The 15,602-nt window shown below is 53.1% G+C and overlaps 2 protein-coding genes across 2 annotated transcripts; both read right to left on the bottom strand.

Moving 5' to 3' along the window:
* Positions 1 to 3,323: 3,323 nt before the first annotated feature.
* apoc4 (apolipoprotein C4) lies at positions 3,324 to 6,257 on the bottom strand. Its single transcript, XM_088905549.1, has 4 exons — positions 6,174 to 6,257; positions 5,713 to 5,763; positions 4,638 to 4,836; positions 3,324 to 4,015 (listed from the first exon to the last, which is right to left on the bottom strand). The coding sequence occupies exons 2-4, from the start codon at positions 5,759 to 5,761 to the stop codon at positions 3,814 to 3,816; spliced, it is 450 nt and encodes a 149-aa protein (XP_088761675.1). The 5' UTR covers positions 5,762 to 5,763; positions 6,174 to 6,257; the 3' UTR covers positions 3,324 to 3,813.
* Positions 6,258 to 8,394: 2,137 nt separating this feature from the next.
* On the bottom strand, positions 8,395 to 12,205 carry apoc1 (apolipoprotein C1). The gene is made up of 4 exons (XM_088904931.1): positions 12,100 to 12,205; positions 11,053 to 11,121; positions 9,839 to 9,977; positions 8,395 to 8,920 (listed from the first exon to the last, which is right to left on the bottom strand). Exons 2-4 carry the CDS (start codon positions 11,105 to 11,107, stop codon positions 8,854 to 8,856), a joined length of 261 nt encoding a protein of 86 aa, XP_088761057.1. The 5' UTR covers positions 11,108 to 11,121; positions 12,100 to 12,205; the 3' UTR covers positions 8,395 to 8,853.
* Between the last annotated feature and the right edge of the window lie 3,397 nt (positions 12,206 to 15,602).

Raw genomic sequence — 15,602 nt, 5'->3', positions numbered from 1 at the left:
CAGATTTCCAATCCATGACAGAGACCATTAGCTATTACAGCTATTTCCAGTACACTGACACAGCCCAGTCACAGGGCTCTGGACTCCTCTAGTCCCTGTGGAGTCCAGGACACTGACACACAGCCCAGTCACAGGCTCTAGACTCTTCTAGTCCCTGTGGAGTCCAGCACACTGACACACAGCCCAGGACACTGACACACAGCCCAGTCACAGGCTCTAGACTCTTCTAGTCCCTGTGGAGTCCAGCACACTGACACACAGCCCAGTCACAGGGCTCTAGACTCTTCTAGTCCCTGTGGAGTCCAGCACACTGACACAGCCCAGTCACAGGGCTCTAGACTCTTCTAGTCCCTGTGGAGTCCAGCACACTGACACAGCCCAGTCACAGGCTCTAGACTCTTCTAGTCCCTGTGGAGTCCAGCACACTGACACAGCCCAGTCACAGGCTCTAGACTCTTCTAGTCCCTGTGGAGTCCAGCACACTGACACAGCCCAGTCACAGGCTCTAGACTCTTCTAGTCCCTGTGGAGTCCAGCACACTGACACACAGCCCAGTCACAGGGCTCTAGACTCTTCTAGTCCCTGTGGAGTCCAGCACACTGACACAGCCCAGTCACAGGGCTCTAGACTCTTCTAGTCCCTGTGGAGTCCAGTACACTGAGACACAGCCCAGTCACAGGGCTCTAGACTCTTCTAGTCCCTGTGGAGTCCAGTACACTGAGACACAGCTCAGTCACAGGGCTCTAGACTCTTCTAGTCCCTGTGGAGTCCAGCACACTGACACAGCCCAGTCACAGGCTCTAGACTCTTCTAGTCCCTGTGGAGTCCAGCACACTGACACAGCCCAGTCACAGGCTCTAGACTCTTCTAGTCCCTGTGGAGTCCAGCACACTGACACACAGCCCAGTCACAGGGCTCTAGACTCTTCTAGTCCCTGTGGAGTCCAGCACACTGACACAGCCCAGTCACAGGGCTCTAGACTCTTCTAGTCCCTGTGGAGTCCAGCACACTGACACAGCCCAGTCACAGGGCTCTAGAGGAAAGAAGCTAGGGGTCAGCCATTTATACGATGCCCCTGGAGCAGTTGGGGTGAAGGGCCTTGCTCAGGGGCCCAACGGAGTAGGATTCCTCTGCCGGCTGCGGGATTTGAACCGGCAACCTTCCAGCCACAGACGTAGATCCTGAGCCACAGAGCCACCGCCAGTGTAATGTAGTGTCTAGTGCAGTGTTATATTAACAGTGCAGTGTTATAGTAACAGTGCAGTGCTGTATTAGCTGTGCAGTGCTGTATTAGGTGTACAGTGTTAGATTAACAGTGCAGTGCTGTATTAGCTGTATTGTGCTGGATTAGGTGTACAGTGTTAGACTCTCTACAGTGTTGTGCTAGATCAACTGTGCAGTGTTGTATTAGATGTACAGTGCTGTATTAGCTGTGCAGTGCTGTATTAGCTGTACACTGTTGTATTAGCTGTGCACTGTTGTATTAGCTGTACACTGTTGTATTAGGTGTACAGTGTTGTATTAGCTGTGCAGTGCTGTATTAGCTGTGCAGTGTTGTATTAGGTCTACAGTGTTGTATTAGCTGTGCAGTGTTGTATTAGATGTACAGTGCTGTATTAGCTGTGCAGTGTTGTATTAGGTCTACAGTGTTGTATTAGCTGTGCAGTGTTGTATTAGATGTACAGTGCTGTATTAGCTGTGCAGTGCTGTATTAGCTGTGCAGTGTTGTATTAGATGTACAGTGCTGTATTAGCTGTGCAGTGTTGTATTAGCTGTGCACTGTTGTATTAGGTGTACACTGTTGTATTAGCTGTGCAGTGCTGTATTAGCTTTGCAGTGTTGTATTAGATGTACAGTGTTGTATTAGCTTTGCAGTGTTGTATTAGGTGTACACTGTTGTATTAGCTGTGCAGTGTTGTATTAGGCGTACACTGTTGTATTAGATGTACAGTGCTGTATTAGCTGTGCAGTGTTGTATTAGGTGTACACTGTTGTATTAGCTGTGCAGTGTTGTATTACGCGTACACTGTTGTATTAGATGTACAGTGCTGTATTAGCTGTGCAGTGTTGTATTAGCTGTACAGTGCTGTATTAGCTGTGCAGTGTTGTATTAGGCGTACACTGTTGTATTAGATGTACAGTGCTGTATTAGCTGTGCAGTGTTGTATTAGGTGTACAGTGCTGTATTAGCTGTGCAGTGTTGTATTAGGTGTACAATGTTGTATTAGATGTACAGTGTTGTATTAGGTGTACAGTTTTGTATTAGATGTACAGTGCTGTATTAGCTGTGCAGTGTTGTATTAGGTGTACAGTGTTGTATTAGTTGTGCAGTGTTGTATTAGCTATACACTGTTGTATTAGCTGTGCAGTGCTGTATTAGCTGTGCAGTGTTGTATTAGCTGTGCAGTGCTGTATTAGCTGTGCAGTGTTGTATTAGATGTACAGTGCTGTATTAGTTGTGCAGTGTTGTATTAGGTGTACAGTGCTGGATGAACACTGCAGTGTTAGACATTCCTTTACACCTCTCCCTCTCCCTGTGTCACTCGATCACTCCTGTGTTGCACCTCCCTGTGTCACTCCTCCACTCCTCTGATCCACCCCTCACTCTGTCACTCGATCACCCCTGTGTTGCGCCTCCCACTCTGTCACTCGATTACCCCTGTGGTGCGCCTCCCTGTGTCACTCAATCACTCCTGTGTTGCGGCTCCCACTCTGTCACTCGATCACCCCTGTGGTGCCCCTCCCTGTGTCACTCAATCACCCCTGTGGTGCGCCTCCCACTCTGTCCCTCAATCACCCCTGTGGTGCGCCTCCCACTCTGTCACTGGATCACCCCTGTGGTGCACCTCCCTGTGTCACTCGATCACCCCTGTGGTGCGCCTCCCACCCTCTCACTCGATCACTCCTGTGGTGCGCCTCCCTGTGTCACTTGATCACCCCTGTGGTGCGCCTCCCTGTGTCACTTGATCACCCCTGTGTTGCGCCTCCCACTCTGTCCCTCGATCACCCCTGTGGTGCGCCTCCCTGTGTCACTTGATCACCCCTGTGTTGCGCCTCCCTGTGTCACTTGATCACCCCTGTGGTGCGCCTCCCTGTGTCACTTGATCACCCCTGTGTTGCGCCTCCCACTCTGTCCCTCGATCACCCCTGTGGTGCGCCTCCCTGTGTCACTTGATCACCCCTGTGGTGCGCCTCCCTGTGTCCCTCGATCACCCCTGTGGTGCGCCTCCCACCCTGTCACTTGATCACCCCTGTGGTGCGCCTCCCTCGCTCACTTGCTCTGCCCTCTCGCTCTTCTCCGTGTGAGAAACCAGCGTCACAGCTGTGGGTAACAGGTGTTTATTGAGAAGCCGACGGCAGTGTGTCGGCCACGGTGTTACAGACAGGTAGACAGGAGGAGCACAGAGGGGAGAGAAGTGGGAGAACATCTGGAACACTTCGGGGTGACTCTCCGGGACAGGCCAATTGTCCGTGGGATTCTCCTCTGGTCGGTGTTGAAGCCGCGAGTGAGGAGCTGAGCTGCGTCGGGTCCGGGAAGGTCCTAAGGGAGCATTACTCGGGAAAACCCGGATAACAGACGGAGCTGTTGTTAGGAAAGGGTGTCAGGAAAGGGGCACATGTTACCCGTATTTATTCATTAGGAGACGGGGGGGGGGGTGTCTTCGCCCTCTAGGAATGTCATTGTCCCGGTTCTCCCAGCTCGTCTGCGATGCCGGTGGGTTTCGGGCAGGCGCCTGGTCTTCGACGAGTGTGGTTCGGGAGAGCAGGGCGGGTTGTGCAGGATGAACATCCCGAGCCCCCACAGCCAGGACTCTATCTGTACGCCGGGGCGGCCGTCGGTGTGGGCGTCCAGATCTGGTCGTACTGGACCTTGAGCTTGTCCCAGAAGGACACGGCCGTGGTGCTGGCCCAGCCCACTAAGGGCTGGGCCACGCCCTTGATGTGGTCGTCATAGTAGGCTGCAGCGAAGCCCTTCACCGCGCTGCTCACCGCCTCCACCTGGCTGGTGATCGTCCTGCGGGGAGACACACACGGGGAGAGAGGTTCAGACCACGTTCCCAACCGGCATCACTCCTCCAGGAAGGGGCGCCACACCAGCGCTGCCTGAGAGCCGCTCACACACTGCCTGACACACTTCCTGTACGGGAGAGAGAGGCGTGTCCGGCGTGTGACACACTTCCTGTACGGGAGAGAGAGGCGTGTCCGGTGTGTGACACACTTCCTGTACGGGAGAGAGAGGCGTGTCCGGCGTGTGACACACTTCCTGTACGGGAGAGAGAGGCGTGTCCGGCGTGTGACACACTTCCTGTACGGGAGAGAGAGGCGTGTCCGGTGTGTGACACACTTCCTGTACGGGAGAGAGAGGCGTGTCCGGCGTGTGACACACTTCCTGTACGGGAGAGAGAGGCGTGTCCGGCGTGTGACACACTTCCTGTACGGGAGAGAGAGGCGTGTCCGGCGTGTGACACACTTCCTGTACGGGAGAGAGAGGCGTGTCCGGCGTGTGACACACTTCCTGTACGGGAGAGAGAGGCGTGTCCGGCGTGTGACACACTTCCTGTACGGGAGAGAGAGGCGTGTCCGGCGTGTGAGCCCCCGCTCCCCCCTCAGGCCCCCGTCTGCGAGCAGGCACTGACTTGGGCAGCTTGCTGGCCTCGCCGAACGGGTCGTCTGGCAGCATATCCTTGAGGAGCTTCCAGGTTTCGGAGGTGGCGACGGTGTCGGTCACGTCGGCGTACAGGCCGCGCATGTACCCGAGCGCCTCGCTGGCGAGCTGCAGCAGCCCGCCGGCCGGCTCCTCCGCACTGCCCTGGGGTGCCGCGGGCGCGAGGGTGACTGCAGGGGGACAGGGGGAACAGTATGACAGGACAGGACAGCACAGGACTGGACAGGACTGCACAGGACAGGGCTGCACAGGACAGGAGAGGACAGGACAACACAGGACTGCACAGGACAGGGCTGCACAGGACAGCACAGGACAGGAGAGGACAGGACAGCACAGGACAGGACTGCACAGGACAACACAGGACTGCACAGGACAGGGCTGCACAGGACAGGAGAGGACAGGAGAGGACAGGACTGCACAGGACAGGACAGCATAGGACAGCACAGGACAGGAGAGGACAGGACAGGACAGCACAGGACTGCACAGGACAGGAGAGGACAGGACAGCACAGGAGAGGACAGGACTGCACAGGACAGGACAGCACAGGACTGCACAGGACAGGACAGCACAGGACTGCACAGGACAGGAGAGGACAGGACAGCACAGGACAAGCCTGCACAGGGCTGCACAGGACAGGATAAGACTGTACAAGACAGGACTGCACAGGACAGCACAGGACAGGAGAGGACAGGACAGCACAGAACAGGACTGCACAGGACAGCACAGCACAGCACAGGACAGGACAGGATAGCGTAGCTCTCCCTTGACAACCCCCCAGCTGGTAAATAAGTGGGTACACAGGAAATCTGGGGTCAGAATCCTGCGGCTTGTGCTACACTCCTCACCGGCTGACAGAACATGCAGACTCCCCCTTAAATTCCCAGGTACAGCAATGGGAATCAATTCTCTATCCCAGAGTCCCGATACAGAATAAACAGGGAGGGATTGTCATGGGTTGAGCCCACAGCCCAGTGTGGACCAGTGGGACAAGTCCCAGGAACACAGCCAGGAGAGGAGCAGGAGAGACAGGAGAGTCGGTTTCTTACCTTGTAGGAGAAGAAACAGTAGAACCACTGTCACCTGCTTCACAGCCATGTCTGAGAGAGGAGAGAGGAGACACAGGAGAGAGGAGAGAGGAGGACAGAGGGGGAGAAGAGAGGGATTGAGTTTGGGGAGACAGGAGGAGAGCAGGAGAATTGGGATGAGAGAGGGAGAGAGTTTGGGGTGACGGGGACAGAGAGAGTGTGAGAGTTCGGGGTGACAGGGAGGAATGGAGACCAGAGGAGACGAAGATGCAGGAGAGGGAGAGAGAGAGAAGAAAGATTAAAGTAAAATCTATTTTAAAAATGCTTCCTAGAAACAAATTTGTATAATTTTAATGCCACCTTTTAACATTTAGAAGCTATAAATGCGACACGAAAGAAATCAGAATTCAGGCGCCTGTAGGCTGCTAACAAGCCGATAATCATCAATTAACAATCAGCACGGAATCCGCGCGTGTCCAGACCTGCTCTCGTGACCGCCGGGCTGGGCTCCTCTGTCTCGCGTGCGGTTCCACCCCGCAGTGTGCGGCGCGCGGGCGGCTCGCGCCCTAAAGCCCTGCAGCCGGGCGGCGCGAGCCCGCGGACCGCCCCTCCTCATAGGCTGGCGGAGCGGTCAGCTCACCCCGCCCGCGCATGCGCAGGGCCCCAGGGCCCGAGGGCGCGCCAGACCGGCGTCCGGCCTCCGGCCGCCGACAGGTGATTCCTCTCCATTTTGCCTTGGAAGAGAGTCAGTGAGACGAGGACACCTAAGGTATTTGCAACTATAAATACAAAAGTACTAGCGGTTGGCGGGCGGCTTGCGGGATATGGGCGGGTACACGTGTGTGTATGGTATCGAACCGGCGCGTCCGAGCCAGACAGCCCCGGACCCGCCTCTGTTTGCGCTGTTTCACACACGGGGTTTGCGCAACCCGTCTCCCCAGATAAGACATCACAGGGCGGCGACCCCGCTCGGGACAGCATGGTGTGGTGTGGAGAGCGTTTCTTAATGAGAAAATACAGACTCACTGAGTGACTGGACACTCCATTAACACATGAACACTGCACTGAGAGAGAGAGGGGTTAATACAGACACACTGACTGGACACTCCAGTACATTAACACTGCACTGAGAGAGAGGGGTTAATACAGACACACTGACTGGACACTACAGTACATTAACACTGCACTGAGAGAGAGAGGGGTTCATACAGACACCCTGACTGGACACTCCAGTACATTAACACTGCACTGAGAGAGAGGGGGGTTAATACAGACACACTGACTGGACACTCCAGTACATTAACACTGCACTGAGAGAGAGAGGGGTTAATACAGACACACTGACTGGGCACTCCAGTACATTAACACTGCACTGAGTGAGAGGGGTTCATACAGACACACTGACTGGACACTCCAGTACATTAACACTGCACTGAGAGAGAGAGAGGGGTTAATACAGACACACTGACTGGGCACTCCAGTACATTAACACTGCACTGAGAGAGAGGGGTTCATACAGACACACTGACTGGACACTCCAGTACATTAACACTGCACTGAGAGAGAGAGGGGTTCATACAGACACACTGACTGGACACTCCAGTACATTAACACTGCACTGAGTGAGAGGGGTTAATACAGACACACTGACTGGACACTCCAGTACATTAACACTGCACTGAGAGAGAGAGGGGTTAATACAGACACACTGACTGGACACTCCAGTACATTAACACTGCACTGAGAGAGAGGGGTTAATACAGACACACTGACTGGACACTCCAGTACATGAACACTGCACTGCCAGTTGTAGCTGAAGTAGCCGGTGTGCTTACTGTCCTCAGTGCCAGTTGGTAGAGGCCCATCCCACTGTCCCCCCGTGAAAGCCCAGTGGGACAGGTTACTGCAGAATCCAGCTCTGCTGTCACTGTTCCCACTTACACAAGTCAAAGTCAGCCCACCGACAGACTGGAGGAACTGAGTCTCTTCAGTCTTGAGCAGAGGGTTCTGGTCCAAGTAGTCAGAATCCTCACCGGCTCTGACTGTCAACCCAACGGACTTCATGATGGACAGTGACCCACGGACCAGGGGACACAGGGAAAAATGCATTTCATAACGAAGACCAGGAGGCACTTCTTTACACAAAGGGTGGTGGGAGTGTGGAACAAGCAGCCCAGCCATGTTGTTGAAATCGATGCCTTGGGATCCTTAAAAACTACGGAGCTCAGGCGATCTTTTCTCATTATGACAGGCCACCCTGAAGCCAGTACTGCAGTAAAAGGTGAATAATATATTAATGTTTATCAAGTGTTCAGACCTGAAGCACTGAACTGTGCTTTTACCCTGATCTCACTGTGATTTACTGCACCGTACTGTGCTTTTACCATGATCTCACTGTCATTTACTGCACCGTGCTGTGCTTTTACCCTGATCTCACAAAGTCTGTGTGTAGATGGGCTTTCTTATGTAGGAAACACAGATGGACACATTAACAGACAGACAGGTTCAGAGCCAGATAAGGTGAGAAACCAATAGATGGACAGACAGGTTCACAGAGTATCGACACCGACAGGTGGGCTCAGAGACCAGTACCGATACAGACAGATGTGTGAGAGGAGAGCTCAGATGTGTTTGACCTGTAGGCAGGTTCTCATTTCTCTCGGAACACAACTGAATCTGAACAGAAACTCTGAGGCCACTGCGCTCGTTAGAAAAGCGATTTTTATTGCCTTCGCCATCGGTGGGATTCTGGGATGGGGGACGATGGTTCCAGACTCGTTCCACTTTTCTGATGGCCGTTCCTCAGGAGGAGGGGGGGTGTCACCGCGCGTCTAGGGCGGAGTGGGGAGGCGAGACAGAGACGGGCTCAGCTCCGCCCTTCATTACTGAACGCGGAGCCCCCAAATACTGGACGTGACAAACAGAAGACACCCCCCTCGAGACTTGGGATCAGAGACAGCGGCCAAGGTGGGGGTGAGAGAGGGGGGAGATCAGACAGGAGGGGTATCGGGGTTCTGGGACAGGGCGAGAGAGGGGGGAGATCAGACAGGAGGGGTATCGGGGTTCTGGGACAGGGAGAGAGAGGGGGGAGATCAGACAGGAGGGGTATCGGGGTTCTGGGACAGGGAGAGAGAAGGGGGAGATCAGACAAGAGGGGTCTCTTCACTTCTGCTTGAAGGTCTCCTCAAACTTCTGCTTCGCCTTGTCAAACTGCTCTGAGAACCAGTTCCTGGGGGAAGAGACAGAGCATCAGGCATCCTGATCACCTGCAGGCAGAGATCCCCTGCTCGAACCCTGAGCCAGCCGGGCTCTGGCATGGTGTCTCCCTGTGCTTTCACCCTGATCTCACTGGGCTTTACTGCACTGTACTGTGCTTTCACCCTGATCTCACTGGGCTTTACAGCACTGTACTGTGCTTTCACCCTGATCTCACTGGGCTTTACTGCACTGTACTGTGCTTTTACCCTGATCTCACTGTGAGTTACTGCACTGCACTGTGCTTTTACCCTGATTTCACTGTGATTTACTGTGCTTTTACCCTGATCTCACTGTGATTTACTGCACTGCACTGTGCTGTGCTGTGCTTTTACCCTGATCTCACTGTGAGTTACTGCACTGCACTGTGATTTTACCCTGATTTCACTGTGATTTGCTGTGCTTTTACCCTGATCTCACTGTGATTTACTGCACTGGACTGCACTGTGCTGTGCTTTTACCCTGATCTCACTGTGATTTACTGCACTGTAGTTTTACCCTGATCTCACTGGGCTTTACTGCACTGTAGTTTTACCCTGATCTCACTGGGCTTTACTGCACTGTAGTTTTACCCTGATCTCACTGGGCTTTACTGCACTGCACTGTGCTTTACCCTGATCTCACTGTGATTTACTGCACTGTGGTTTTACCCTGATCTCACTGGGCTTTACTGCACTGCACTGTGCTTTTACCCTGATCTCACTGTGATTTACTGCACTGTGGTTTTACCCTGATCTCACTGTGATTTACTGCACTGTAGTTTTACCCTGATCTCACTGGGCTTTACTGCACTGCACTGTGCTTTTACCCTGATCTCACTGTGATTTACTGCACTGTGGTTTTACCCTGATCTCACTTTACTCTACATTGATAAAGAGTCTCAGAGCTGTACCTGGTCTTGACTGCAAATTCACTCTGGTGGATCTGTTCAAAGGTCGTCTTGGCTTTCTCTGTCAGGTCACTGGTGAACTCCTTCACCTGAGTGTGGAAGTTGGCAAACCGCTCCTCAATAGTGGGCTCTTCTGCAGCATCTACTCAGAGAGAGAGGGGTTAATACAGACACACTGACACTCCAGTACATCAACACTGCACTGAGAGAGAGAGGGGTTAATACAGACACACTGACTGGACACTCCAGTACATTAACACTGCACTGAGAGAGAGGGGTTAATACAGACACACTGACTGGACACTCCAGTACATTAACACTGCACTGAGAGAGAGGGGTTAATACAGACACACTGACTGGACACTCCAGTACATTAACACTGCACTGAGAGAGAGAGGGGTTAATACAGACACACAGACACTCCAGTACATCAACACTGCACTGAGAGAGAGGGGTTAATACAGACACACTGACTGGACACTCCAGTACATCAACACTGCACTGAGAGAGAGAGGGGTTAATACAGACACACTGACACTATAGTACATCAACACTGCACTGAGAGAGAGGGGTTAATACAGACACACTGACTGGACACTCCAGTACATTAACACTGCACTGAGAGAGAGAGAGAGGGGTTAATACAGACACAATGACTGGACACTCCAGTACATTAACACTGCACTGAGAGAGAGAGAGGGGTTAATACAGACACACTGACTGGACACTCCAGTACATTAACACTGCACTGAGAGAGAGGGGTTAATACAGACACACTGAAGGGACACTCCAGTACATTAACACTGCACTGAGAGAGAGAGAGGGGTTAATACAGACACACTGACTGGACACTCCAGTACATTAACACTGCACTGAGAGAGAGGGGTTAATACAGACACGCTGACTGGACACTCCAGTACATTAACACTGCACTGAGAGTGAGGGGTTAATACAGACACACTGACTGGACACTCCAGTACATTAACACTGCACTGAGAGAGAGAGGGGTTAATACAGACACACTGACTGGACACTCCAGTACATTAACACTGCACTGAGAGAGAGGGGGGTTAATACAGACACACTGACTGGACACTCCAGTACATTAACACTGCACTGAGAGAGAGAGAGAGGGGTTAATACAGACACACTGACTGGACACTCCAGTACATTAACACTGCACTGAGAGAGAGAGGGGTTAACACAGACACACTGACCTGAGTGAACAGCCAGTACCAGGACCAGCACTGCAATGGCAACAGGCAGCTTCATCTTCTCTCTGATTCCTGCAGCACACAGAGGTCACAGAGCCCATGTTAAAGGACAGTTTTAGCTCTGCCTTAAACACCAGTACCTGTCTTTACTACCTGTACTACTTTTTCATCAGCTGTTATCTATGAAGACATGGTAAAAGCACAGTACAGTGCTGTAAAGCCCAGTGAGATCAGGGTAAAAGCACAGTACAGTGCAGGTTTGGGCACAGAGAGGCTGGTACAGTAACTCATGACACCAGCTGTGGGTGAAACTTTGCCAGAGCTGGTCGGCTCAGGGTTCGAGCAGGGTGGCCCACAGGGTCCTGCTGAGCTCCACCACTATAGTTTGGACGGGTAATTAAGTCAGCAGTGTGGGCAGGCAGTTATAATGAATTAGTTCAGGTGAGGAGCTGCGTCAGCATGCACAGGCTGCAAAGGAACAAGTAGAGGCTTATTCCTCAAGGATGATAGGTTCATTCCTGACCTGAAGGAGGCTCCACAGCCGAAACGTTGTGTTTCATCTCTTCTCTTTTCAGCTGGGAATAAAGCTCTTCTTGTTCCTTTGCAGTTATAATGAATTATTATTAATGACAGAAGTACTTCTGTACATTGTAATTTTTTTTATTTCCTGAAAACGTTCTGTCAGAGTTTAAAACGTGGAAATATACGCTGGGAAAAGGGGAGGCTCGTTTTAAAGCTTTCTAGTCGAGAGGTCCTCAGCAGTCCGTCTCCTGGGCGCTTGCAGTGTCCGGGGTGGCCAGCAGGGGCCGCTGTGCGACCGGCCACGGACAGAGCCCAGGCGGCGGGACAATCAGGCTGCCGCTTACTCCCCTCCTGACCGAGTGATTGTATCTGCCCGAATAAATGCGTGCAGGAGACCTGCTTTCATGATGCTACCATTGCTTAACTTAAATAACAAAGCTCATTGAGGATTTGAATCATGACGTAGTTCATACCAGTGAGCTACATCCAGCCTCAGTAACACAAATAAATGTAGAAGAATGAACTCACCTGACTCTCGGGGCAGGAGGCTTTGTGTTTGAAATGGTGTGGGGGTTCTGTCTCTTCCACGGCTCGGTCCTCCTTATAAAGCGCCGTGCGGCCCCTGACCCCTGACCTCCAGCACAAACACTCACACGCGGCAGTGACAAAGGTCAGGCCAGCGAGCGGGGTGCCCCCCTGCCCCCCCACCCCCCGGTTAAAGATTAACAGCCCGTCCGCGGCGGGTTAGTGTTTTTAACTCCGCTCGGTTTCGGCGAGGGAAGCGCGGTACAAACTCTGCGGATACAGGCGACATTTGCGTTGCTGTCGCCAGGAGGAAACAGCGGCCGCGCAGGTGGGTATAGTCGGTTCCCTGGGGGGCCCCGGCGCGAACGCGAGTGGGCGGTCCACGGTGTGTCACCGGCACTGCCGGAGCCGCGGAGCGTGTGACGTCAGAGGGGCTGTTTGCCACAGTCTCGGGTGGGAGGTCAGGTGGACTGCACCCCATCCAGGTACCCCTAAAGCTCACTCCTGCTGTAACCCTGACCTCACACCTGAATCTGAGCCTTCAGCCTGGGCCCACATCTCTTCTGCAGCCCTAAGTGTACCCCCAGCCTGAGGCAGCACACTGAAGAGGGAACCCCAGAATACTTCAGGTTAAAGTACAGAGTCTGGAGACAGAGGGAACTGGACTGTCTCGCTGCACTGAGAGAGAGACAGTCTGTCCTGCTATCCTCTCTGGAGACAGAGAGACTGTACAGCACAATGTGTGTGTGTGTGTGTTTCACTGCTCTGCGCTCAGCTGTGTGAGTGAGTGTGTTTCTCTGCTCAGCGCTCAGCTGTGTGTGTGTGTTTCTCTGCTCAGAGCTCAGATGTGTGTGTGTGTTTCTCTGCTCAGAGCTCAGCTGTGTGTGTTTCTCTACTCAGAGCTCACAGCTCACTCACAGCTGTGTGTGTTTCTCTGCTCAGCTGTGTGTGTGTGTTTCTGTGCTCAGCGCTCAGCTGTGTGTGTGTGTTTCTGTGCTCAGAGCTCAGATGTGTGTGTGTCTTTCTCTGCTCAGAGCTCAGATGTGTGTGTGTTTCTCTGCTCCGCGCTCAGCTGTGTGAGTGTGTGTGTGTTTCTCTGCTCCGCGCTCAGCTGTGTGAGTTTGTTTCTCTGCTCAGAGCTCAGCTGTGTGTGTGAGTGTGTGTGTGTTTCTCTGCTCAGAGCTCAGCTGTGTGAGTGTGTGTGTGTGTTTCTCTGCTCAGAGCTCAGCTGTGTGAGTGTGTGTGTGTGTTTCTCTGCTCAGAGCTCAGCTGTGTGAGTGTGTGTGTGTGTTTCTCTGCTCAGCGCTCAGCTGTGTGAGTGTGTGTGTTTCTGTGCTCAGCGCTCAGCTGTGTGAGTGTGAGTGTGTTTCTCTGCTCACAGCTCAGCTGTGTGAGTGTGTGTGTGTTTCTCTGCTCAGTGCTCAGCTGTGTGAGTGTGTGTGTGTTTCTCTGCTCAGTGCTCAGCTGTGTGAGTGTGTTTCTGTGCTCAGCGCTCAGCTGTGTGAGTGTGTGTGTGTTTCTGTGCTCAGCGCTCAGCTGTGTGAGTGTGTTTCTGTGCTCAGCGCTCAGCTGTGTGAGTGTGTGTGTGTGTTTCTGTGCTCAGCGCTCAGCTGTGTGAGTGTGTTTCTGTGCTCAGCGCTCAGCTGTGTGAGTGTGTGTGTGTTTCTGTGCTCAGCGCTCAGCTGTGTGAGTGTGCAGAAGGGCAGTGACCCTCAGTAACCCAGCCGAGAGGCTTGTCACCGGGGGGAGGGAGGGGGTAAAGTCCTGACACCTGGCCCAGACTGGATACAGCTGCTGCACAGCTGGTTTCACGTCAACAACTCTTGTGCTCAGGATGTCTACTGCAAAAACATCTGAAGAATTTTTACATATTAATAATAACTTCTTGCCTTTATAAAGTGCCTTTCATCCCAAAGAGTTAGGGAGGATAGCCTGTCCAGCCCAGAGTGGGGTTCAGTCAGGACTCTGGGTTTGACACCCCACTCTCAGGACCAGTGTCCTGGGACCTGTAATGGCCCCGTGCTCAGGACCCCAGTTTAACACCTCCTGCAGCACAGTGTGTGTATTCTGGACCAGAGGGAAGAGAGCGCCCCCTGCTGGTCCCCCTGCACGGCTGACAGCCTGGTTTTCCCCCAGAGCTCTGTCATCTTGTTCTGTCTCTAACACAGTTGGGCTCGCTGGGGTCCTGCGGTGAGCGTCTCCATGCGGTGAACTGCAGTACCAGCGGTCACTCTGGCTGGCGGGGTTACTGCCGGTCTCCTCCCGGGCCCAGAGCTCGCGCCCGGCTGTCCGATTGGAACCTCAGCTCCTGGAGCTGCTGCTCTCTTGTGCACTGGTGTCCTCTGTCTGGGTCTTTTTTCTGTCGTCTTGGGAAAAGAGCTGTAGAACAAGCTCTGCTTGTCCATCTGTTGCACCAAGAGAGATGGACATGATTCCTCAACGGTCTGACAGGGACTTAAGACACTGCTTGTCTGTCTGCCTCCCTGCCTCCCTGCCTCCCTGCCTCCCTGCCTGCCTGCCTGCCTGCCTATCTGTCCTGTCTGTCTGCCTCCCTGCCTGCCTGCCTGTCTGTCCTGTGCAGAGTCAGGGGTGATTTTGTCACTGGGGTACCCCACCCGTCTGAGCCCCCTCTCTCTCTGCTGTCTGCCTGTGCTGTGCAGAGTCAGGGGATCCGTCGTGAATCTCACACCCGGCACAGTCTGGCATCAGCCCCCGCTGTTGGTGCAGTTATCGGGAATGTTGCGTAACCTGGGGCCGGGAGATTCTTGGTACACAAGTCAGAAACAAAACAATCTCGCTAACCAAACAAACAGCTCAGCAGAACGCGCTGCTCAGGACAGTGATCGCGTGACACTGCGGCGCATCGGAATGTGCAGGAGAAACCAGCGTGTTGAAACAGGACAGAGGAGGACAGACGAGGAGCTCAACTGTGATAATGTGACTGACTGGGCACTCCAGTACTTTAACACTGCACTGAGAGAGAGAGGGGTTAATACAGACACACTGACTGGACACTCCAGTACTTTAACACTGCACTGAGAGAGAGAGGGGTTAATACAGACACACTGACTGGACACTCCAGTACATTAACACTGCACTGAGAGAGAGAGAGGGGTTAATACAGACACACTGACTGGACACTCCAGTACATTAACACTGCACTGAGAGAGAGGGGTTAATACAGACACACTGACTGGACACTCCAGTACATTAACACTGCACTGAGAGAGAGAGAGAGGGGTTAATACAGACACACTGACTGGACACTCCACTACATTAACACTGCACTGAGAGAGAGAGAGGGGTTTATACAGACACACTGACTGGACACTCCAGTACATTAACACTGCACTGAGAGAGAGAGGGGTTAATACAGACACACTGACTGGACACTCCAGTACATTAACACTGCACTGACAGAGAGAGAGGGGTTAATACAGACACACTGACTGGACACTCCAGTACATTAACACTGCACTGAGAGAGAGAGGGGTTAATACTGGACA

The sequence above is a fragment of the Atractosteus spatula genome, chromosome 25 (genome assembly GCF_055471065.1).
Source record: "Atractosteus spatula isolate fAtrSpa1 chromosome 25, fAtrSpa1.hap1, whole genome shotgun sequence".
In the NCBI taxonomy this organism is placed as follows: domain Eukaryota; kingdom Metazoa; phylum Chordata; class Actinopteri; order Semionotiformes; family Lepisosteidae; genus Atractosteus; species Atractosteus spatula.
The sequence above is the reverse complement of the archived record's forward strand: the minus strand, read 5'-3'. Positions and strand labels throughout refer to the sequence as shown.